We start from the raw sequence: 24744 nt of genomic DNA, 5'->3' as shown, positions 1-24744 counted from the left end.
CATAAAACTGTCTTGGCTGTAACTGAGTTCTAGTCTGAATATAATAAAATTGATATAAATACTTCATGGTTTCCATAAATTGAAAGCTTCGTAGGTAGCAGTATTTATACATTATATTTTATAAACTAGAGACCTGCATATCTATTTGTTTTGCATGTTTAAATTTATACCTGAAAAATAATGGTACTTAGCAATAGCTCCTGGCAATGCTTTCACCATTCAAAAAGAAAGAACAGGTCAAATATTCAGCTCGCATCACTAGCTCCTGGAAAGAAGGGAAAGACATCTGCACATCTCATGCAAGCCTATGTTTTAGCCAAGATTTAACAACCAACTTGGGTAAAATATCAACTCAACAAAAGTTGAAGCAATTTTGCAGGTGCCACGAAAACAATGGGATTTGGAGACCTAAGCACATATTGAATAAAACTACAGCCTATAATTTTGGAACTTGGGAAAATGAATGAGGAACGCAGGTTTCACAACTTCAGTGCTTAAGATCTCCAAAAGGAAAGCTTACATACCTCATGATAATCTACAGCTTTTAACACTGATGTTGCTTTAGACAGAAATGGGGGACAAAACAGAGAAATGATGCGTTTCCTCCATCAGAAAGAAAAGCATTTTATATCTCTATAGACCCTCGTTAACTCACACCAGGCTGTGAAATGGGTTTGTAATTTTTCACCTATTCCAGAGCTTAGTGCTCCTTTGATAACTTCAATGTGAATTTCAGTATTTAAAACGTATACGTGCTGTAATGTGTGTTTATAAAAGTGGTATTTTTTTTCTATGGAAATGTAGTATTGGCTTATGTGTGTTAGCACAAATTAATGAGGTTCTTCCTGTGTATAGTATGCAAGATAAAAAAAAAAAAAACAGGAGAGAGGGGATCAAAAACAAATGCAAATGTGAACATTATTCAGCTCTCTCCCCAGTCTTTTCATTGCTCAAGTCCTCAAACCCCAGTTTTCAAGCTGTATCAGGTGTAAGTTATAGAGTGAAACAGAAACACCAAAATGACCAAGAAGGGGAGTGAGAGAAGAAGAGGTAAAAGCAATCTTACTTGAATTCTGGTTCAGAAAAATGACTTGCATTGTCCAAACAGGTAATTAGGTCTGGAAAGAAAAAATGTTGGGTCAAGAGGGTGATAAAGACATCTGGTTTGAGCATGCTTTTTAAAGTGTACATAATTTTCTTCCAGTCAGTCTTATGTTATAGCAGGACCTCGTAATTTGTCTTGAGTAACTGGGAAATACATTGAGACTTACAGAGACATGAAGAGAAGCACTACAAACATATGGCTTTTTTTGTTTTGGGGTTTTTTTTTTTCTGCATCTTAATTTGTAGCTATGCTTCAGAGAATCTACATAGGAGACATAAACATGCACTCTTTTCACAAAAGCAAATTGAAACAGAGAAAATTACATTAGTAAGCCAGATAACCAGGTATGTGTTTTCAGCATGTAACAGTCCAACAATACTGAAAGCAGGCAGCACAGGAAATCTTACAGTGACACATTACTGGGATCCACGACTTCTTTCAAATTTTATGTTTCTGTGCAGGGTGTGAGCACAAACAATCCAAAACAGAGAAAAGCATCAGAACATCCACAAAATTTCTAAAATGAAACTTCTTCATCTGCTCTTTTTAGAATTACATCTTATCTTTCTGAGCTCTGTGCCTTGAAAAGCAGTTCCTGGTTAATTCTTGTCTCCTTTCGGACAATGTATGTCACTCACCTCCACAGTGAGTGGAAGTAGATGCAAAACACAGCAGCCTCTTTTTGAGGCTAGAGAAAAAAAGAATAAAAAAACACAAGGAAAAACAAAACAAAGCAAAACAAACCAGCAAGAAAAACAAAGCAAGGAAAAAAAAAAACCACACTGAAAACTAGTTAGCAGTCACAGAGAGATTGCAGAATTGAGGAAGTGAAGGAAATTATGAGTGAAATAAATTTTGCCATGAGGTGGGCGTGCATAGAATATATACAGTTAGATAAGAAAACATTTCAAAGTTATCGGTCATCTTGATTATGGCTGGAAAAAATGCATTTAATCCTTTATCCAGAGAAGCTTTTTCATTCATAACAGATAACTGTGATTCTTGCTTTACTGAGTGTAAGGTTTGATAACCCTTTTTTTCTTCTCCTTTTTTTCCCTCCTTTTTAAACTACAGTAACTTAAATAATAACAGTTTAATTTCCTATGCAGAGATATCAGGAAGACTGCATCAGAAGTCATTATTTTTAGAAGTCAATTTGTAAGAATGCAGGTAATAAAACCGGTCTGCAGTTTCACTAGACCACTCTAACTTTACCAGCACAGAACAATTATGAGGATTTTACAAATACCTGATTTGTCAGTGGTTGAGTAAGCTGCAAGAAATCCACGCCCTGAAGTGTGTACCCCACTCATGAACTGCACTGTGACTTCATTGCTTCTTGAAGTTATTAAACCATCCATTTGAAAGCCAAATCCACAGTACTTTCCTAGGGAAAGAAGGGGAAAAGAGTCATGGACCCAAACCAACTTCAGTAACAAGTATCTTTTTTCATTTCCACTATAAGCTCACGATGCATCTGGTGTATATTCAAAACCAAACACAGGCAGTTGATAGGAATGAATGCGGTCAGTGTCTGTTTAAAGCAAATACCAAAGTATATTTACTTTGACACTGCCAATAGATGAGAGACACTGGTATCCCTAACACTTACAGATAAATGTAACACATCCCATTCACCTCCAGCCATACGTATCCAGCCCATTCTCCCAAGATGAGAAAGATGGGGCAACAAGAATCACGTACAGAAGGAGATGAGGAAAAAAGCCCTTCTCTTTCCTCAGCTGTTGGAGTGTTTCTTCCCTGCTGATTATCTCATGCTTTCTGGCAGTTGCTTTTCTTACTTTTGTGACAACAGCAGGCATGATTCACTGCAATTCAGCATCAACATACAAGCATATCTGAGTTCTACTAATATAAACCTGCAATTGGCCCATTTCTTCTTTTGCTGCTCCTGTAACACCTAAGGCAGGTACTGCAGCTATCTCAGCAGGACAAAAAAAAACCAAACCAAAACAACAAACAAACACAAAAACAACCAAAACCTCAAACCAGATTAGGCTTGTTCTGCATCTGGGTATTTTTCCTGCCATCCAAACTGACTATAATTAGCACATTTTAAACTGAGAAGCTGGAGTCATCAGATATTGATAATATCTGCCTATTAAGAATTACTACCAAATGACTTGAAATCACCTGGTTGAATGGCTAGGAGAGTCAAATCAACATGGACTTCTCCAATTCTACTATGTGAAATTTCACTAAACTGCTAACAGTTCATTAGACACTTACAAAAATGTTCTGCTCCATAGGCTCTCTTAAACAATCAATATTATAAGCCAAACACAACCCTATTTAAGACTCTGTGTGGACAACCACCAACAGCAGATCTGCATGTTTCAATTTACCATTCATTCATTCGTTTTCATTATATTCAGGTTGTCATCTTGTAAAATAGCAAAAAGCAAAAAACAAAAACAAAACACCAAAGCCAGGCTCCCTTTTCAAGATGGAGTAGAATAATACTGCCTTGCAGAAACAGTTCTGAACTAAGGTAATGTGCCAAATTCCTTTAAGAAGTGAACTGCACTCTCAAGCACAATTTAAATTAGAAATACAAATTCCTATCATTCATCAGAGGCATCTAGATTTTGTTTATTCTATTTTTTCATACAAAGCATGGGTATTTTGGGACAAAACCAGAAAATAGATTTTGTGATACTTTAATGAAATATATAAAATTATACAGATATAACCTTATTCCAATTCTTACTATTTAAGCTGGTCAGTGGCAAAAGTTATGAAAAAATAAGTTTCCTTTTACCAAGGCTCCACACAGACCCTACACTTTGCCCTCAATCTAGTTTCAATTACTAACTGAATTCATGATGATGAATTGCAGCATTTTCCCCAACTACTACTTTTCTCATTTTTTTCTCCCACTTTTTTTAAAATTCATTTTCAGCCTCTAGCTCTTTTTACACCACTGACCAGCATGAAACTCCTCTCAGAGTAGGTCAGACTGTCCACAAGACACCATTTAACCTCTTCTTTGGGCAAGTACACACAGCAGGACACATAAATATAGCTTGGGTAAACTAGCTGGTGCTGCTCGTACCATGGAGATACAGCCTGTGACAAGCTGCAGACAGATGCACCATATGATTCATTGCAAGACACACTTTTGAGACCCTAAATCATTTTCCTAGCTCTTCTTTGGTTTCCTTCCAGACTTTTAGCAAAGTATTTTTAAAAAGTAAGCGCCAGAAATGGACAAAACACAACTGCAGTGATGACTGTCAATTCTATGCACAGAAAACTACCTGTCTGCGTGCCTGAAGGAACCAAAGCACTTTTGAACAAGACTACAGCAAGAGGTGAATCTCCACAGTAGCTTACATTCTCCGCTCCAATAGATCTGACCTTACATCAAATACATTAAATAAATATACTTGTCTGCAAATGTCTATTGGCTGGATTGCAATGAAATCTAATACAAAACACCTCCGGATCTTACTTGAAAGAGAGATAAATTTAACACTGAGGATTCAAAGCTTCTTTTAATTTACTGATAAGTATTCAAAAGGCTTGGACTGAGAACTAATCCTTAAGAGCTTCATAAGAAGCCTTCTCTGCTTATCAATGAACTAACCCAGTAACAATTCAATTTGAAATCTGATCAGCCAACTTTTAAAGCAATTTGGAGTTAAAGTAGGTGAATTCACTGAATTCCAGGTTTTATGTTTCAGCATTAGAACACAGCAGCAAAAAAAAAAAAAAAAAGGACAAATTCAGAAGATAATTTCATCCAAACAAATTCAGATGACTGTTTAATCTCACTGTTTGCTGCTCCAGATACAAACATTTAAGAAATAGCACCATCTGCATCTGCTACTGTTAAGATCATCGTTTGTTCCATGATTTCATTTATTAGGAGCAGAACACCACACACATTTGCTTGACATACTTTGCTACTACACCAGCTGGAAACAGCCGAAAGTCAAGAGAAACAAATGAAGTAGAAAATTTACTCCAACCCATTAAGTCACTTGTACAAGTGAGTAATAGACTTATCAGAACTGGACGTTCCTTGCCATTTAAGGACTTCAGTGCTTTCTATTTCAGACCAAGCCTGGCTCCGCAGCTCCAAGCACGTATTTATTTTCGCACATGCTTAACTAGGTAACGGTTGGAAAAGAGGGTTAACAAAGCTAACATCCCCCTAGCTGTCTTATGAAAAGACTCGACATGAGTTGCACTAAAGCAATCCTGGTGAAGTAAATCTCTAGACAAAGAAGGGAAAAGTAAATGAATCTGCACAATAACAATGTTAGTAAAGGAAAAATGATAATTCTAGTTTTATGAAGAATCAAGGATCTTAAAATCCTACAAATACCTTTGTTGTGGATAATAATTTCACACTGCTATCTGAAAAGTAACTGCTTTACAGTCATGAAATCATAAAAAGTACAAAGTGAACTACAGATTCCTTACTATCAGAAAATGGAAGATATTTAAATCATAAATTATTGAAGCTTGACATCTTTTAATAACACCAAGATGAAGAGCTCAAAAAAGAACTACTTCAGTACAAGAAAGCAGGCATTTCAGGTTATGTATGTATGTATGTATATACTTCACTTTGCCTTTTTTTTTTTTTTTCTTTTTAAAAACAATGCTCAGAATTTTGCAACTCCTTCACTGCTTACAATGATCTCGCAGTCTCTTGCCACTCTGCAAGCTACTGGGAAATGTCTGAGAAAAAGGAAAATTGTAATGGAGTTTCCTTCAAGAGTCTGAAGATCACAAACTATTACAGGATCTGTGTGGCATTTAGCATCTATCAGTATGCATGAACAAAATATAAGATGCTTTGCTATTGTAGAAATTCATCATGTTTTCAGGGCATTTTTAGCATCTAGGAATGGAGTCAGAACAGACATATACATACACTTTATAATACGGTAAACAAAATTGAGACCATGTCAGAATAATTAAGAATACTCTGGCCTTCCAGAAACCTCATCTGCTGAGCAGCAGTGGTGAAACGAGCTCATCACCAGAGATGCTGGTAAAGTTGGTGAGGTACAGGCAGCACTCCATTATGTTTTGCAGAGTTTCCTTGGCATGAAACTCAGTAAAAATACAACTTTGACTACAGAATTCCTAAAATTCCTTCCTTTGCCTTCTTAAAGATTCTTGTACATAACAAACACTTCCTTCTTTTCACCACTTCTCCTAAGTGTCAAAATCTGCACTGTACAAAGTGTTGCATGCACGTATCAGGCAAGGTCTCATCACGTCCAATAAGCAATTGAAGTACAACAGCTTTCAAGAGCAGTAAAAATAACTGAAATACCATAAAACTTGTGATTATTATATGCACAGTGAAGGCTGGGAAGGTGAAACTAAGAGTTACAAAAGTACTAAAACTATCTTCCAAGCCCTATACATGACAATAGTTGAAAATAACTTACCTATCTCTGTCCTGGTGGGGCCAATCCCATTGTGAACTCTCAAGTAACTGGAATGACAAGAATCTGAGTCATCAATATCTAAATCACCAAATTTGAGCTGAATTCGCTGCCCAGGCTTTACACGAATTTCCCATTCACAGACTGTGCTATTGGGAGAGGTCTGTGGGTAGTTTATTGAAGCAAGAGTTCCACTTTCAGGACCCAGAACGGTGTGTCCACATCCATCACCTACAAAAGAATATAAACAGTTAGCTACATCACATTTACCTTTACTGGGTTCACTGGTGATTCAATTACCACTGTCTTCACCTGCAGAAAACACTTCGTTGGTGGTGGTGATTGTTTTGTTTTTTTTTTAACCTTACCAATCACACTGCAAAACCACTCAAAGTCACACACAGATGGAGCAGCAAGCGTGTCAAAATACAACAGAATTTATGTTAGCTACCACTTAATTTCTCATCATTAGTGATCAGAGAGGTTCTACAACTTCCTCAACTAGATAGAAGTTTATCCTTAATGATGTAAAAAATGGCTCTGACAGTACAGAACATATCCCTGCTATTTCATTCCCTCAACACCTATATACAGAAGAAAATTGGTTCTAAAAATGGAGGGAGAAACACATCAGTAAAACATGAGCACATTAATTCTATGTTATTACATTCATAACGCAATGAGAAAGAACAGAAGGGGAAAGACAAGGGACAGCAAACACTACTGAAAATAACAGCTAAGTCTGAACATCATCCAATATTTAATGCATTGTTTTCTACTGTAAAACAAGTTTAATGCTGTTAAACTAATTCTTGAAGGAATTCAGTGACACCCTTTGCTTCACACACGTTTCCAAGTCAAATACCATTTTATCAGAGTGCCCCCCTGCTGCCATCTGCCACACAGCAACAACATGTAAAGGAATACCATTAAGAAGGATCCACCTCTACTGACATACTACAACCACTGGCATCTGACAACACGGGCCAACAGAACTGTCATAGCAGCAATCAATATACTTTGTGCTGCTTAGTAGTTAAAAGTGACAGGCAAAAACTGATTCTTTTTACACATTTCCTCTGCTATGAGGAAAGGTTGAGGGAACTGGGATTGTTTAGCTTGGAGAAGAGAAGGCTCTGCGGAGACCTCTCTGCAGCCTTTCAGTACTTGAAGGGAGCTTATAAACAGGAGGGGGAATGGCTGTGTACAAGGGGGGTAGTGATAGGACAAGGGGGAATGGTTTTAAACTGAGATAGGGGAGGTTTAGCTTAGATACTAGGAGGAAGTTTTCCACACAGAGGTGGTGACGCACTGAACAGGTTGCCCAAGGAGGTTGTGGATGCCCCATCCCTGGAGGCATTCAAGGCCAGGCTGGATGTGGCTCTGGGCAGCCTGGGCTGCTGGTTGGCGACCCTGCACATAGAAGGGGGTTGAAACCAGATGGTCATTGTGGTCCTTTTCAACCCAGGCCATTCTGTGATTCTATGATTTCCACTTCTTTACTAAACCTAAAAACATAAGCCACATTTTAGGGACAAAAAATGTGCAGATACTGAAGATTCTCAACTAAATTTAAGAATCCTTCGCATGAAAGGATTTCATGCCAGACTGAACAGAACGGCAGGACCCATGCACTGAAGCAGCATGGGAGAAAAAACAATTCAGTTTAACTTAACTCTGATTAATCTGCTCACAAAAGCACCTAATTCTCAGTGACAAAATGTTGTGGGTTTGTTTTCTTTTTTCATAATCCGAGCACTTGGAGGGATAGCTGTATGTTCCAAAATCTAAAGTGCTGTGGTTACATGCAGAATTACAAACAGATGGAAGCTTTCTTGCCAGAAGTCTTGAATTGGAATGATGCATCTTCTTTTTGAAAAGGTAAATGGACTATCTGCTCCAGTGAAATCTAAAGTTCTATCTGTAGAGCTGTTACTTAGCCACATTTTTCTCAAGTCTAACTTTAGCATGGTGTTATAAAACACTTTGTTCTGCCTCACGACAAACACTATTCCCATTTGGGTAGCTGATAAATTACATTCTACTTCATTTACACCTCCCTTTAGGAAAGCAAACAAACAACACATCTGTATTTTACTTTCCTAAACTGCTATTATTTTAACACACAATTCTTCTAGAGGTAGCTGAAATACTACATGTTGTGTATCATTTAATCCTGGTTTCTTTCTAAAGGCATGTTGTAGACTGAAAATATTATTGAGCAATCCTAATGAAGTCACCTTTCAAACAAGAAATCACAGTCGCAATCTGAGTGCAACTAAAACATTGCAAGTTTTAAACAGCATTGAGACTTATCTTTTAAAGACACATCTGTAAGACATGTCAACTGGGTCTTTTAGACCTCATTCTGGTATGTGTTTCACTTTGGTTAGTGAGAGCAGAAGTGCCACACACTTCATGCCTGAAGAAGCTAAAGATTATCAATGCACGTCTGGCATGCAATACACAGCACACCAAGGGCAGATTCATCATTCAGGAGCTATTTGAAAATCTCTACAAATTAATTCCTAGTGAAATAGTGAAACAATGAAACCTCTCCTTATTTTATTAGTTCTAAAAGGGTAATTCTTGAGCTCCTCTATACAAGCGGTGCTTGATCGCTTCTACTGAAGTTGTATAAACACCCCCAATCATCCCTGGAGACACACTTACATCTTTTGTCACATAACAAACCGGCAACACTCAGCAATTTCTCCAAGAGAAAGCACAACTGTCTGCAATACAGCCACGTGCATGGTAGTATTAGATTGTTCTTCACGTAAAAGGCATTAAGTACCACAGAATCTTTTGCTTCTGTTAATTTGCGTGCATGAGTGTGGAACATTTGGGCACATATAAGAGACAGATGTCAAGCCCTAAATCAATTACTCTTGCAAGAGATGACAAATTCTGTCACTAGTTCGCAATACACAGCTGAATGAGTCCTTTCTTTCAGCCCTGTCCATCACAAAACAGACACAGTGTAGTCACACAACTAAGCAAGCTCCTCACCACATCACTTGTGCATACACATCCCACCTGACACTTGCTGGAAGGTCAGCAGCACATGTGCATCGATTCTGTGCGCCCCAAGGAGCAGGTTCACAGCAAATACAAATAACCTCAGCTCTTTGCTGAGCGGTGTCAGAAACACGGGCGCCTCTTCTCGAGCTGGTAGAGGAAAGCAGACTGATGTCGTCAGCAGAGCCATTTGTCTCTTCCAGAGGTGCCTCCAAATGCAGTCTGAATGAATTATCCTGATGGATTACAGATGACCCCTAGGCTATGGCACGCTGATGTCTGATGCAGTCATGCAGCTGATTTAACATAATTTCTCATATCCAAGTTCTTTATATCAACAAAATAGAGAATTTCTACCAACATAAGCATACCAGAGTGCATTTGATAAGAAGAAAACGTAAGATTTAATAAAAATGAGAGGCTATCATACATGCAGAAGCGGGTGCTAAGTACTCTATTAATCTCCACTAGAGAGATTAAATTACTTCAACAACTATGAAAATAATTATTCAGAACTTTTTTCCCTTGAGATCGACTGCTGCTAACAACTACTAATCTTGTTTCTCACTATCAAAACATGTTAAAAATGAATCTTATGGCCTTGATAATGCTTTCCCACTCCTTACTTGGGGAAGAGGGAAGGATAAAATAAAGACAGCAGACAGTTTACGATTAAAGCATAACTGATCAAAACCTCCATTTTTAACACATGGCACAGCCACCTTGCAGATGATAAGACAAGGGGAAATGGTTTTGAACTGGAAGAGGGCAAATTTAGAGTATGAAAGAAACTCTTTACTGTGAGGGTGGTGAGACAGTGGAACAGGTTGCCCAGAGAGGCTGTGGATGCTCCCTCCCCGGAAGCATTCAAGGCCAGGCTGGATGGAGCTTTGAGCAGCCTGGTATAGTGGAAGGTGTCCCTGCCTTTAGCAGGGGGCTGGAATTAGATGATCTTAAAGGTCCCTTCCAACCCAAACCATTCTGTGATTCTATGACACAATCTATCCACTGGGTTTCCTGAGAAGATCCTGCCTAAGTAAACTATGACTTTCTGTACGTTTATGGCTACATAAAAGATACAATTAAATCTTTCTTAACTAAGTAATGGTAGAACCAAATCTATTTGTCACATAAACAAAAATATATATTTAAATCATTCACTTTAGCTCCAAATATGCAACTCTCTCTACTTCAGCCTTCATCTCTCCTCTTCAGCTTAGCTCCTGTGCGCCACATTTCCCTAATCATTAGCAGCATCATTGGCACAGCATCTACTTTTTGCTTTCCTCAGTGCAGACAAGGAACACTAAAGAATTAAGTACCTCAAATTCTGAACAGCTTTTTTAAGGTATTTCTACCAAAATCCACAGCAGTCTGTTCTACAGGAAGGAATATGCTCCTCTGTCAGAATGAATTCTCTTAACAAGCCAACAAGTACACAGCCTACTTTCATCTTCATGACATTAATTTGCCTCAGTAACATACTGTTGGAGCACTACAGATGTTTCACAACATAAAATGCCCCACACCTCTGCAACGAAGCCGTCGCTCAGTCACACTCGAAGGCACTTAAATTAGTGCAGCTGTGAACAAAAGCGAGCCTTGTCTGTCCAGTGCTCTGGGCCACTTCTTTTCACACCCCTTCTGGTACAGGAGGCAAACATTTCTGCAGCCATGTGGTAAACCAGACTAGGGACTCGAGATAAAAAGAGCTGTTTAGTTTTAACCTAGAGTAACCACTCCATTTATTTTATGGCGCAAATGCAGCAGTGCCTTCTCTGAGGTGTCCCTCAGGAGTCGGTTCTGGAACCAGTGCTGTTCAATATCTTCATCACTGACATAGATGATGGCATAGAGTGCACCCTCAGCAAGTTTGCAGATGACACCAAGCTGAATGGTGCAGTTGATACACTGGAAGGAAGGGAAGCCATCCACAGGGACTTGCACAGGCTGGAGAAGTGGGCCCATGAGATTCAATAAGGCCAAGTGCAAGGTGCTGCACTTGGGTTGGGGTAATCCCAGTTATTTATACAAACTGGGAGAAGATTTCCTTGAGAGCCCTGTGGAGAAGGATTTGGAGATCCTGGTGGACGAGAAGCTGGACATAAGCCAGCAGTGTGCACTTTGCAGCATGGAAGGCCAACTGTGTTCCGGGCTGCAATAAAAAAGGGGGGGGGGGGGGGGGGGGGCAGCAGGGAGAGGGAGGTGATTGTTTCCCTCTGCTCAGCTCCTGTGAGGCCCCATCTGCAGCACTGCATCCAGGCTTGGGGCCCCCAGTACAGGAAGGACATGGAGCTCCTGGAGCGGGTCCAGAGGAGGGCCACTAAGATGATCAGAGGGCTGGAGCACCTCTCCTATGAGGGAAGGTTGATTGTTTAGCTTGGAAAAGAAAAGGCTCTGCGGAGACCCCTCTGCAGCCTTTCAGTACTTGAAGGGAGCTTATAAACAGGAGGGGGAATGGCTGTATACAAGGGGGATATTGATAGGACAAGGGGGAATGGTTTTAAACTGAGATAGGGTAGGTTTAGGTTAGATATCAGGAGGAAGTTTTCCACACAGAGGTGGTGACGCACTGAACAGGTTGCCCAAGGAGGCTGTGGATGCCCCATCCCTGGAGGCATTCAAGGCCAGGCTGGATGTGGCTCTGGGCAGCCTGGTCTGCTGGTTGGCGACCCAGCATATAGCAGGGGGGTTGAAACTGCATGATCGTTGTGGTCCTTTTCTATCCAGGCCGTTCAGTGATTCTATATTTGCCGTCCAAAATACAGTAATAATTTAAAACAAATTACCTTAAATCACTACATCCTCAAAGCAGGTAAGCAATTTTCTCCCTCAGCCTCTGCGTACTAATGAAACTGACTACTTCAGAAGAAGGAGAAAATACCACCAACTGTCTTAGACTGCAGACCTTCTGCTTATTGGTGTCAGGGAAATGATGTGAGCAAGTCTCCAGGGACAGGCACAATTTGCTTAAATAGTCTCCAAGCAAAAGCAGCTGATAAAGGCAGGCTAGCCGTGGTGAAAAGCAATTTAGAAGAGGACTCCATCAGTGCTCTGTATTCAAGGATACATACAGCAGAAGCCCTCCAGGATCTGCTGCCCACACTGAATAACAATGACAGTTCATGTTGTGTGTTGTCTTTTGTCTGGCACACACAGCTTGCCAGCTTTCCAACACATATCATTTACTCAGCAATCTGCACCAACATGCTTGTAAAAATAAACACTGTTGAGCTTCAATGCTCTGAGTGCTACACAGCAAAACACAGCTGACAAAGGAAACAGAAAGGAACACACAGATGGTCACACAAAACTGGATCACAATAGCCTAGGCAAGGTCAAAAAAAGCTACAAATCACTTTAAAGGTATTCAAATGCCTCATCCAGACTGGCCCGAACAGAGTTTCAGAAGTCTTCTATACTTCAACAAAGAAGTAAAAAGGTCTAGACTCACACCAGCAATACAGATACTAAATTATCACAACTGTCACATTTTTCTCTCTTCCATCATCAGATCACAGAATCACAGAAAGGCCAGGATTGGAAGGGACCTCAGGATCATGTATCTCCAAGCCCTCTGCCACAGGCAGGGCCACCAACCTCCCCATTTAATGCCAGACCAGGCTGCCCAGGGCCCCATCCAACCTGGCCTCAAACACCTCCAGGGACGGGGCATCCACAACCTCTCTGGGCAGCCTGTTCCAGCACCTCACCACTCTCACAGTAAAGAACTTCCTCCTGACATTCATGACCTAAATCTTCCCTCCCTCAACAAAACCATTTCCCCGTGTCCTGCTGTTATCTACCCTTTCAAAGACTTGATTCCCCTCCTGTTTGTAGGCTCCCTTTAGGTACTGAAAGGTTGCAATGGGGTCACCTCACAGCCTTCTTTTCTCCAGGCTGAACAAGCCCAGCTCCCTCAGCCTGTTTTCGTAGTGGAGATCATGAGCACACTGCCTGCCACTGCTGGTCCACAGTGGCACAATCTGATCTAATAGCCAGTGGTTGCAGCACCACATCGGCCTCTTCAAACAGCAGCAGTTTCACACCTCGTGCCCTGCTGGTGCTCACTGTACCCTCGCTAAGCTGTACAGCAGTTCTACACTCAGGTTACAACCCTATTTGCCCTTTACTGAGCACAGGTGTGTATGGGTCGACTGGTGTCTGTGCATGGGAGCAGGCACAGCGGAAACAATGGGAGCTACAACAGGGAGGGGAAAACCAGTTTGGCCACCATGGAACAACAGAAGATGGCAGGAAGGAAGCTGATGGTTTGCGTCCTTGAACAACAACAGCGGAGCATCTAGATGCTTTCAGAAAAAAAAACACAAGAAAAGTTGGAATGATTTGTGCCCAGCAACTGTACCAACAGCACTGGCTTTAAATACAAATCTCCAGTGCTCATTAAAGTTCATACTCCAATTGCTGAAACAATCTACATCTACCACTAATCTACATCTCACCACTAGCATCCCCTTCTGCCTTTGAAGGTGACATACAGCATTGCCTTAATTTCTAATACATGTTTTCAATGCTAGTTTCAAGATTACAACAAGGACTGTTTAAGGCCTCCCTGTCATGAATGGCTCCATCTGAGCATCATGAAATGTAATACATAATTTGTTCTAAACTGCAACTTGGTCCCAACTTTGCCTTGTACATTTTCCATTAAAAAGAAGATATTTCCATTCCTGTGATGGTCTATGAATATAATCAAGTCAAATAGACATTGATGTACTACTGAATAAGATGATTATTTAGGAAGAGCAGAGTAAGAGTTACTTACTCAAGTGACTTTTATAAGTATGAAAATGACACTGTGTGTTCATATATATATGAAAAAAACAGTATAACGAGCACTCAAGAAGTCAGTAAGGTGTGAAACTCCAGGAAAAAGGTATCTGCCAACTTTAAACCTGCCCTTTGGCTTTGCTTCAGCAGGAAAAAAAGGATTCCTTCTGTTATACAACTAAAGAGCTTGGAAACAGCTCTTTAAACATGAAAACATCAGTAATGAACATGCTTTATCTGACATCTTCACATATATTAGAGGAAAATTAAGCTTTTACGCATTACATTTATCTCTTTTTTCCATCTTCATGATACTGAGTCACATTCCAACACCTGTACACAACTTATGAATAGCAATTAGCAGATAACAGACCTTACCAGTTTCATAGAACTCACCAATTTGTAAAAGAAAAATTCAGTGCCAATGGCTCCCTTCTATCCCACTGGACGTGGTACAATGTCTTTCCCATATCTTCATCATTTTGGCACAACATGAAGCTAACCAGATAAAGCTTTAACTGGCTACAATCCTGTTGACAACACAACAGCTGCCAACTATGAAAACCACTGTGGCCTTGCTGGCAATCTAAGTGCTCAGTGTATTCCACATATGTGCTGGATCACTGCAGTCAGCTATCCTTTCAGAAGCAAAATCTCCTCGTTCTGAGAAGTAATCAAGAAATCACAGCAATAAAAGTCATCCTCTGTTTCTACTGCTTTCCCAATTCGCCTCCGTTTCATTCAAGATACTGAGGGACTTTCATCTGCCTCATGCCTCTGGGGCTGGACTATAAAAAAAATATTTACGTCTGAACAGCTGTACACCCCAAGTCTAATTAATACACCACTTCAGTTCCACTTCAATATAAAACTAACAGTGTAGAGATATGATGTATAACAAAAACTGTGAAAAGTGACGGAGCACTGGAACAGGCTGCATAGGGGGGTTGTGGATTCTCCTCCTCTGGAGATATTCAAGACCAATCTGGACACCTACCTGTGCAGCCTGCTGTAGGGAGGCTGCTTTGTAGAGGAGGCTGGACTTGATGATCTCTGGAGGTCCATTCCAGCCCCTACAATTCCGTGATTCTGTGATTCATCGACCAGGACTTGTGCAAAGCACTTGACACTGTCCAACATGACATCCTGATTGCCAAACTGGAGAAAAATGGATCTGATGGATGGACCCCTCACTGGATAAGGAATTGGCAGGATGGTCACACTCAGAGAGTTGCAGTCAATAGCTCAACAACCAAGTGGAGACTTGTAGCAAGTGGCGTTTCTCAGATTTTGCCATATCTGAATTGAGCTTTTATGTTACAAAGACTATATGAATGTTAATATGCAGTACACCTAAACTTTCGGTGAACAACGAAACAAATGCAGAGATAATCCACAGGACAGAAAAAAAATCTGAACATTTCTTTTAGTCTTTTTTTTTTTTAATTGCAATGAGCAAAACTGATGTCGCAATACAGTCTTGCCAATGAAAGACAAACTGTGTAAAGAAAGCAGACGAAGTTCTTCTCAAAAGAAAACAACAAACAAAACCACCTGAAACAATTCATCAAAAAGAAACAAACAACAAAAAAAGTGCCTGTCTTGACCCCTCTCTCTGAGCTTAAATTTGAGGTCACTTTACAGAAAGGTGGATCCACAGGATTGCGGACCAGAAGGGCCCTTTTAAACAGGATGTCTTGTATGGCATAACTGCACACACCTGGGTTGGTATGATTTTTAACTGAGAGAAATCAGAATTCTGCATAAAATTTAACTTTCCAGATAGTTTTCAGACTTTAAAAGTGTCTTGAGAAGAATAATTCTTGACTGTTTCTGAGACTAGAATGCTTTAAGCACTCAGAGGGGAAAGACAAACAACTCTTTTCTAACTTATTCTTAAATAATACACCTCCTTTATAACATACGGGTGAATTCTCTGTTATTCAGTACTGGAACTGCCAAGAATGACACAACAAAGTTCATAAACTTCATTCAGCTTCCACAAAAACATTTACTAATGCAACAGCTATGTATGCTATCATAACAGTGGTTACAGAACTGGAACTTTCCTAATTCTGTTACCCTTCAAAACAAACAAGATACGTGAAATTTATGTTAACAAAATTCATCCATTCATCCCCATCTCAATTTTCATCTCCTTTCAGTAGCACAAAAAAACCTAAATTTTTTTTTTTTCAGTGAGATGTTAAGAACAGCGGATCTCAATAATTCTAAGGAGGTAATGTTGTAGAAGGGAAAAATCCAAAACATCTATCGTACAGACCAGCAAACAGGCTCAAGTAGACTTCTCATTAGTAAAAATGGAAAGTAAGCATACATGACAAGTTCACACTCAGCCCCTGCTGACATGTTCTTTTTTAACAAACTCCTTTTCTTCAAAAGGATTTCCCTTGTTAAAATAATTACCTATAGCTGCTAAGAACTTGTAAAGGCTTGCACACTCTATGATATTTTATGGGTTTTTTGTGACTGTATTTCAATAGTTTTGTATCTATAGAGGTCCACTAAAATCATAGCCTCAAGTCAAATGCATTAGGAAAGAGTGTAAGCTGTTATGTATGGACAAAGCTCAACACCCATGCTTGATTTTCAGGGCCCAACTAGTCTCACCCAAGTCTAAGGATAACCAGTGGCTGAGTTTTAGCACACATCACCTGTTTGCTGGCCTAAGCCTTACTGCATGAAAGCTTGTGGTCATTTTCATTCATTCATTTGCACTGAAAAAAGAATCTGCCTAACTCAAACAGAAAGAACAGTTATAAAAGTAGAGATTTTGTATGAAATGCCAACAAGTATCCAATTGTCAGATTCCCATAATTCCAAGATCTACATGCTGAAAAAAGTGAAGCACAAGTAGCTAGATAAGGTATGAACTAAGTCTGCCTTACATTAATTTTTAAAGAGTTTAACAATCATAAAGAAAGCATGAAGATACCAAAAATCTGTTTTCTCAAAGCCATCACACTAATGAACAGGCTTCACAAGCAGTAACTCATTACTCTGCAAAAGCCAGCGATGACAATTTTGCAGACCCAGTGTTACGCTATGTGGCCTTTTAAGCAGTTAATACTACTGCTACCTGTCCATCCCCATAACATCAGCTCAACAACAAACCTACAGCCTATGCTTGCACAATCATTTCAACTATACCAATGTTAAAAATAATACTAATTGATTGAATAAATTAACCTAAAAGAAGCTCATCACTAGGAAATGCAGGAGGAGAAAAAAAGCCTTTGACTGCAGAACAAATTCTTGGTAATCCTGACTGAGCGCTTCCCCACTGTGAAGCACAAAGTTGCAACCTTTTAAAATATAGAAAAGTAACCAACAGAGAAACATTTGTCAAAAAGGAGAGCAGCACTTCCAACAAGAATCGCATCTGTACTGATGACTGCCTGAGCTAAGCTGATTCATTCTAGGAAGCACTTCCCTAGTTGATGACCAGTTGATACAGGACAGCAGCAATCAGATTAAAAACCTCACACATCACTTCTCAGAGCAAAAAATATGTGGGAGAACAACAGAAAAGGAGACGATTTGTTTCTCTCTTATGCAAGTAACATAAAGTAAATATTTCACCCTATCTCAATCTCCATCTCCTTTCAATAGCACAAGCGTAGCTTTCGTAAAGATGTACTACTCTGTCAGAGGGCCACTGGCTTGAGATGCCCAATGTAACAGCCCACAGACTTCTGAAAGAATATTTATTTCCATTACTGCTTTAACACTAACTCACATACTCCTTTTTTGAAGTCCTGTACACACACACACACACACACACACACACACACACACACACAAATATACAAAAACTATGCGCAGTGCTGCTTGAATCCAAAGCAACACGCAATACATTCCGGATGGAATACAAGAAGCCTAAGAGCATGGACACAAAATGGCGGTGGCAGCACACTCTCAGGAGGAGCAGTACCTCAGCAGGCTCCCGGACATCAGCTGTGCTGAACAGAATCAGCACTGCATGGCAACCTCCCAGACAGCATGGGTCTGCACAGCACATGTGTGTACCTTCTGCCTACCACATCTACTTCACCACTACAAATAAGGCTCAGTAATTGGTGGAGGAAAAATAGTTTTGCTAAGTTCTTGTTTTTCAAATGTGAAGAAGTAATCATCATCTTTAGGTTCGTACTTTCAATAGAATCTCACACCTCTCCTGCTTATGAAGAGCACTCTTCCACACAATTCTGTAGGGTGTTCCCTCTCCCTAATGTCCATGCTACAATGCCAGGAAGCAAAGGAGAGCATGAGAAAACTCAAGGCAGCAGACACAGCACTAGGTCTGGCAGAACTTCACGCCTCAGTCTTGAAAACCTTTTCTGTATGCCTTGTCACAAGGACAAAGGGGATGTGCTTCAGCACTCCTGCCTACATGGCACAAATCCTGAATCCTCAAGAGTCAGCATTCTGCACAATAACATCTGCACAATGCTGCATTCTTAAGTGAAACTGTAACATTAGTGAACAGTAAATAGTTCAACAGAGCACTGCTCTCCTCATCATAAAAGACCTACTCTAATGTTTATTTGACAGGTAATAAATCATCCATCCAACAAGCTTGGAGGGGGGTGTCTTTTTAATCAAAATAATTCCTTAGGGTTTGGCTGTGATCCTCTTCTTCCCAAATGAGCCCAGCCCAGGACTACAGACACAAAGGGCAAAGAGACACTACCCAGCAGAATACAGCAAGAGGAGAAAATGGCACTGGTAAGAAAGGCAGCACATGACAATTGTCACACAGCAGACAGTCATGCGGTAGTGCTTCACACTTCCAGGAGCTCTTTGCAAAAACCTGGAATGCATAATTAGGCCCTAGTTTTTTCTAGTCCCAAAAGGGACAGACGTTTATTTCCAACTCCACACTGATCACAGTAAAAGCCACAGCTGTTGGCTGCCTTGCTGGCTGGTGGACCAGAGGTGAGGCAGGGGCACGGCAGAGAAGGGAAGGGTATGTGGCGGAGCTCCAGAGAACAGCCAGTGAATCCAGGAACACTGATGCTCCATGGCAAGACAGGAGGCCGTGGATAACTTTCACTAGGCTCAATGCACACAGTCATTAACTCCTTCTCCCAATGTTTCAGGTCACAGTAACTCAACACTATACATTCAAAAGGGATTTTTCTCTACTGTGCTGTAGCAAATGTTTTTTAAGCTACAATGATGAATTACTTTCTTGTAGGAGGCTTGATTATGCAGTAACATTCTCATAGATTGGCAAAACATGGCAATCACATTCAAAAACAAGCACTGTAAGTCTAATCTTTTAAAGAGAAAGCGATAAGCAAATCTGCTTCAAATCACTTGGGTATTAACTTCAGCACTGAAAGTTTATTTGATACTTAAGGCTTTATATGCAAACCCATATTCACTAGGAAACCAATCAGATGACTACCAAACACGTGATGAAGTTCTTGTTCCCTACAATCTCTGTACCTTTAGAGTAACTGACATCACTTACCTTCAATTTGGGTGCAAGACAAGCAAGCAACCATTTCCCTCTGAGCTGTTTTACAACATCTCTACATCCTCAAAAAAAGCTAACTAATAAACACGTCACACAGGATTTATGCCACTAGTTGGACATCTCTTAGGAGCATTGCTTCTCAAAATACAATCTGCAGAGAGAAGGAATGGGGCTGGCCTCCTTTTCCTCAGCTACTTAACTGTATGAAAAACAACTAAAATGCTTTGTGTTCCTTTCTAATATCAATTTCCTAGCAAGCAGGAGCTCAAGTCACCACAGCGTTTTCAAAGTCACACAAGGTGACTTGCACAGCAGCCACTTGGGCAGTTCCCAATGCACAAGACTGTACCAAATACAGTACAGGTACTTTTCTCAATGTTTCCAAAGGCGTTAGGACCTCATGCAAAATGCTCTTATTTTCCAAGACAGTGAGCCATTGCTCAGCAGCCTGTCCCAAAGAATGCTGAGTTTCTTACAAAAGATCATTTTCAACATGACAGACCACACTTTAATCCCACAACACAGTGGGCTATTAAGTGAAACATCTATTAAGTGAAACATCTATTCACTGCAGTATCACCCACATTTCTTCCACCCTAGTTTTGACTTCCTCATTGGAAGGGTAGGAAGACTCTTGACAAACATTCAAAATAAGTTTCACACTGACCAAAAACATACAGTTATTTTTTAATCACTTGATACCAACGAGGAGCTCTCCAGGAAAGCATGTAGGAGATGGAAACATTCCATCTTCAGAACAGGATCCACATACCTTGCAGCGTGCGAGGCTTAGAGCTGCTGAACAGCAAGAAAGAAAACAAATAGCTGTTTGTTGAGAGGATCAGCTTCCCTAACGTACCAAGGCAGCCTGGGCTCCTACAAAACACATAGGAACTCACTGTATTTCTTCTAAGAGATTAAAGGCAACTTTAACTGCGGAATTTCCTAAGCTTTGGGTACTTTCCTGGTAATTCTCTTACAACTCTGCACACATTTAATGTGCTAATTTAGTTTTGTGCAGACTCTTCATGAAAAAGGCAGCAGTTTCATTTCTATGTCTACTCTTTAACCAAATTAGAATGACACCAATATTGAAGATACAGGCTCTCCAGCCTTTTCTGTAGTAAGATAATATATTATGAGGAAATGGTCAGTCACAAGCAGAGTTTTCTCAAAATTTCCAACATTTTCTCACTGTAAAGACCATTTTATCCAACAGCATAAGAGATCTTAACCTTTGGTTTCCAAATAAAATGAAGCTTGTCAATAAGCAGCTTTCCCTCCTTCTTTGAAGCGAATCTTCTGAGCAAACTGTAAGCATTAAGCAGACAGACCCTTTAAATTGAAATTCTGGGTAGGAGTACAAAAGGAACAACACAAACAGCACGCTTAGAAATCCACTGTCCACTGGCTCCCACTTCTTACTATGTGGTGCCAACCCTTTTGCATACAGCTGACCACTCACTGAGCCAATTCAGCTCCCTGAGCTGAAGGAAAACTACACCTCTTTCTTTTCCCCTTGGTTATTTCAGTTTTCTCCTAGAATAACAAACGCAGTCTGCTCACCAAAAGGTCAGACAAGTGTCAAATCAGCAGAAGCATTTGGAGCACACATTCACGAGCATGATGCTTCAGCAGCACAAACCAACACCTCGCTGCTGCCAGACTCATCCAGACACAGCCTTCAAAAGACACAATGCTCCAACTGCCCTATTTCTTCTCAAAAACAAATGGGTTTTCTCCTCCTCTGTTAACAACAAAAAGCACGCCAAATGCTTGCTGGTGTCAGCTTCGTATGTGTATATGTGGAAACAAGATGACAAGATAAGACAGTGGAGTAGTTTCCTCTATGAGCACTTCTCCAATCTTTTCCCATACAAGAAATAAGTTGTGTACTTATCAGTATACTGCATGCATTTTCTGACCGCCGCTGTGTATTTCAACACAGCGTCTGTGACATTTCAGATATATTTCTACCTCTCCTTCAGATGTGCAGAAATTTACTTGAAGAGAGCTGAGTTCCCAACCCAAAGCCAGAGCGGTGCCAAAGCAAGAGGAGCTGAAAACTGCAGCATTTCTCAAGCCCTGTATTCACAGAAGGAAGAGCTTCAAGATGCTGTCAAAACACTCACTCCCACCGCTCTCTCCCGAGGCTGTGATCAAAGTGACATTTACTGCGGCATCCTCTGATCCGCTGCCACGAAGTGACCACATCTCGCCCTGTAATTTTCAATCCGTTGAAGCCCGATCATTAATACCACCAAAGAACAAACCTCTCCGACTTCTCTGAACCAAAAAAAAAAAAAAAAGGAAAAACACCCCCCCACAAAGCCACAGCGACCAAACACAGATTCAGCACTTTCGCCCCTAGATCGGCTTCCCGCTCCGGGGTGCGCTCAGTTTATCTTCGCAGCCTGCACGTCGCTCTGCCCCCCGGCTCGCACCACTCTGCTCACCCCCGCCGACCTGAAGCGCGGCAGCCGTGCCCGCAGCCCCGCGTTCCCCCCGCCGGAGGAAGGCCTGCAGCCTTGGGCGGCCCCGGCACGCTGGGAGAGGGAGGAAGGAACGGGGCTCCGTCCCCGCGAAGGGGCTCTTCTTTGCGACGCGGGGCCACGCGCCGGTGGCGGAGCACAGGTGGTAGCCCGCTCTCGATCGCGCAGCCACGCAGGGCCCGTTTCTCTCCCTCACCCGCCCGCTCGCTCACCTTTCTGTGCTCCGGAGCCCCGCAGCAGCGGCGGCAGGAGGAGGAGGCCGAGGCGGAGTAGCGAGGCCGCCTGCCGGGTCCCCGCGGGGAGCGGCCGCCCCGGGCTCACCATGCCCCGCGGCGTGGCCGGCGGTCCGAGCGCATCGCGGGCTGCAGGGCGGCCGAGTCGGGCCGCGTCTCTGCCCTGCGCCCCGCGGCCGCCGACGGACCGAGCGCACGCCCCCAACCGCAGCCAGGCGCCCCCTGCCAGCGGCCCAAGCGCTTCCGGGTGCGCGCCGCGGCTCCCGGCGGCTGAGGGGCTGCCCCGCTTCCTGCCGCCCCCGTGGCCCGCCCCCGGCACGCGGGAGCCCCGGCCTCGGGGGGGCTCCTCAGAGGCGGGGCGGCGCATTCGCCCCGCGGGAGACGGGTCCGGGTTTCACCGCCCCTCTTTGTGCCTCCTCGATTCTCCCTTAAGATCTGACGGAGAGCATTTCGCTTTTGAGGCAAAACTGCTTCAGAAAACTCGGTGGAGGCACGAGTTTCGCTGTTTCAAACAGAAAAGAATAAACTGGAGTCGCTGGTCTCCGCTTATAAACACGATTCCAGCTCTAAGAAAGAGAAAACAGCCAAGAGGGCTCAGGGCGTTGCAATTCCAACTATTTCTCATCTAGCTCTTGGAACACCTAGCGTGTGATCAGAGGCTGGTTATAGAGGGCTACACTCATCGAGACGATCAGGTATTTTGAAGGAAAATAATCTATCTTTCAAGTATTTCATCAAGAAAGCAAAATTGCACTTCTGGAGAGACTTAGAGTAGCTAGTATTGCACTGAACTAGCTGCCCAAGGCAACCATGAAAGCCTACTTGGGGGGCAACAAGCACTCAAAGCGTTCTCCACATCCCACAGCAGTTCCGTGAGGCAGATGCTGCTTTCCTGACCAGCAGTGTCTGCACCCACTGCACCACCATGGCAGGAAGGGCACCTTAGGAGAAGCCCTCCTCAACCACGCAGCTGCTCAAAGAACTGTTTAAATGGCTCTCACTGATTGCGTTAAGACTACTGTTGCTAGTCAAGATGTTGAGAGTAGACAGACGGTCAAGTTGAAGCTCAGTGCTTACTGAGGCTTTTTTCACATAAAGCACGCAGGGTGTTACGAAGCGTTCCTTAACACAAGTTTACTAAGTTTTATACTTTTCTCCTGCTGATACCTTTTTAGCAATAGCTCAGTGAAAGCAGTCAATGAAGGCTGTCTGACATGCGGCTGTTTTAAGTCAGCTTGTAGGATGTAATAGTCACCGAGACATCCCACAGCACGTAATGGAAGATGGGCTGTAATCTATATGTGCTCCTTTGTCTCCCATTCAGCAGACGCAGAGGTTCATACCGCAGGTCACATGAAGCAGTTATATCACTGCAATAACATCCTTTCTGCACTATAGAGACCACATTCCTAGGATCACTAATCATTAGTGGTATTTGTTGTGTACTGGAAAAATCGCTCCTTGAATAATTTGTGGCTTAATAGTGCCGTGCATTAACATCCTACACATAAATCAGCAGTGTTCCCTGGTGGACTCGGAAAGGTTTTCTCCTGCATTATTTTTTGTTGTGAAGACTGTGTGTGGTATTTTCCTAGCTCGATTCAACTGTTCTAAAGGTTTTTATTTGCTCATGTGAAAAGAACACTGGATTTGGGAGAGGGGTATGAGAACTTGCACTTGCAGTGATTCCTAAAGCTGCCAGAGGCTGAATTTGCTTCATCTATCTTACAAGTTTGTCCTGGAGCCACATTCCCTAACCACAAATTGCTCATGCAGAGCTCTAGGATACATACTTCGCAAAGAGAACGCCATCCTGATGGAAGTGGTGACAAACTATGACAGTTTATCCGCTCTAAAAGCCTTAAAGATTTATGGAATATACGGAGCCAAAGAATGAGGAATATCATTCCATTAGCAATGCAACTGTTTGGATGGCTTGTCTTGATACACACTTTTAATGCAGAAGAAAAAAAAAAAAAAAAAAGAAAAAAAAAAGAATAATTAGATAAATCCAGATGGTCTCCCTGGCTTTCAAAATCTTCCTCCTCCTAAGAAAAGTGCAGCACAAAATGAGTTTAAGTAGACCATCTGCAGAGTGCTGCACATTTCAGTCTGTGAGAGTTCCCAGGCAACTCCTCTGGGGGAAACAGAACTGTACATAAAG

The 24744-nt window shown here is 41.7% G+C and overlaps 1 protein-coding gene across 1 annotated transcript in view; it reads right to left on the bottom strand.

The window, feature by feature from the left end:
- DCBLD2 (discoidin, CUB and LCCL domain containing 2) overlaps positions 1-22962 on the bottom strand; it is a 42637-nt gene extending 19675 nt beyond the window's left edge. Inside the window, exons 1-4 of the mRNA XM_052664960.1 lie at positions 22560-22962; positions 6541-6768; positions 2355-2492; positions 1067-1118 (exon numbers count right to left, since the gene is read on the bottom strand). Coding sequence (XP_052520920.1) covers positions 1067-1118; positions 2355-2492; positions 6541-6768; positions 22560-22947 — 806 coding nt within the window. The 5' untranslated portion in view covers positions 22948-22962. The remainder of the gene's footprint in view (positions 1-1066; positions 1119-2354; positions 2493-6540; positions 6769-22559) is intronic.
- Positions 22963-24744: the final 1782 nt, after the last annotated feature.

This window comes from Tympanuchus pallidicinctus, unplaced genomic scaffold (genome assembly GCF_026119805.1).
Source record: "Tympanuchus pallidicinctus isolate F22 unplaced genomic scaffold, pur_lepc_1.0 scaffold10, whole genome shotgun sequence".
Classification (NCBI taxonomy): domain Eukaryota; kingdom Metazoa; phylum Chordata; class Aves; order Galliformes; family Phasianidae; genus Tympanuchus; species Tympanuchus pallidicinctus.
Note: the sequence above shows the minus strand (reverse complement) of the source record. Positions and strands in the feature narration are given on the sequence as shown.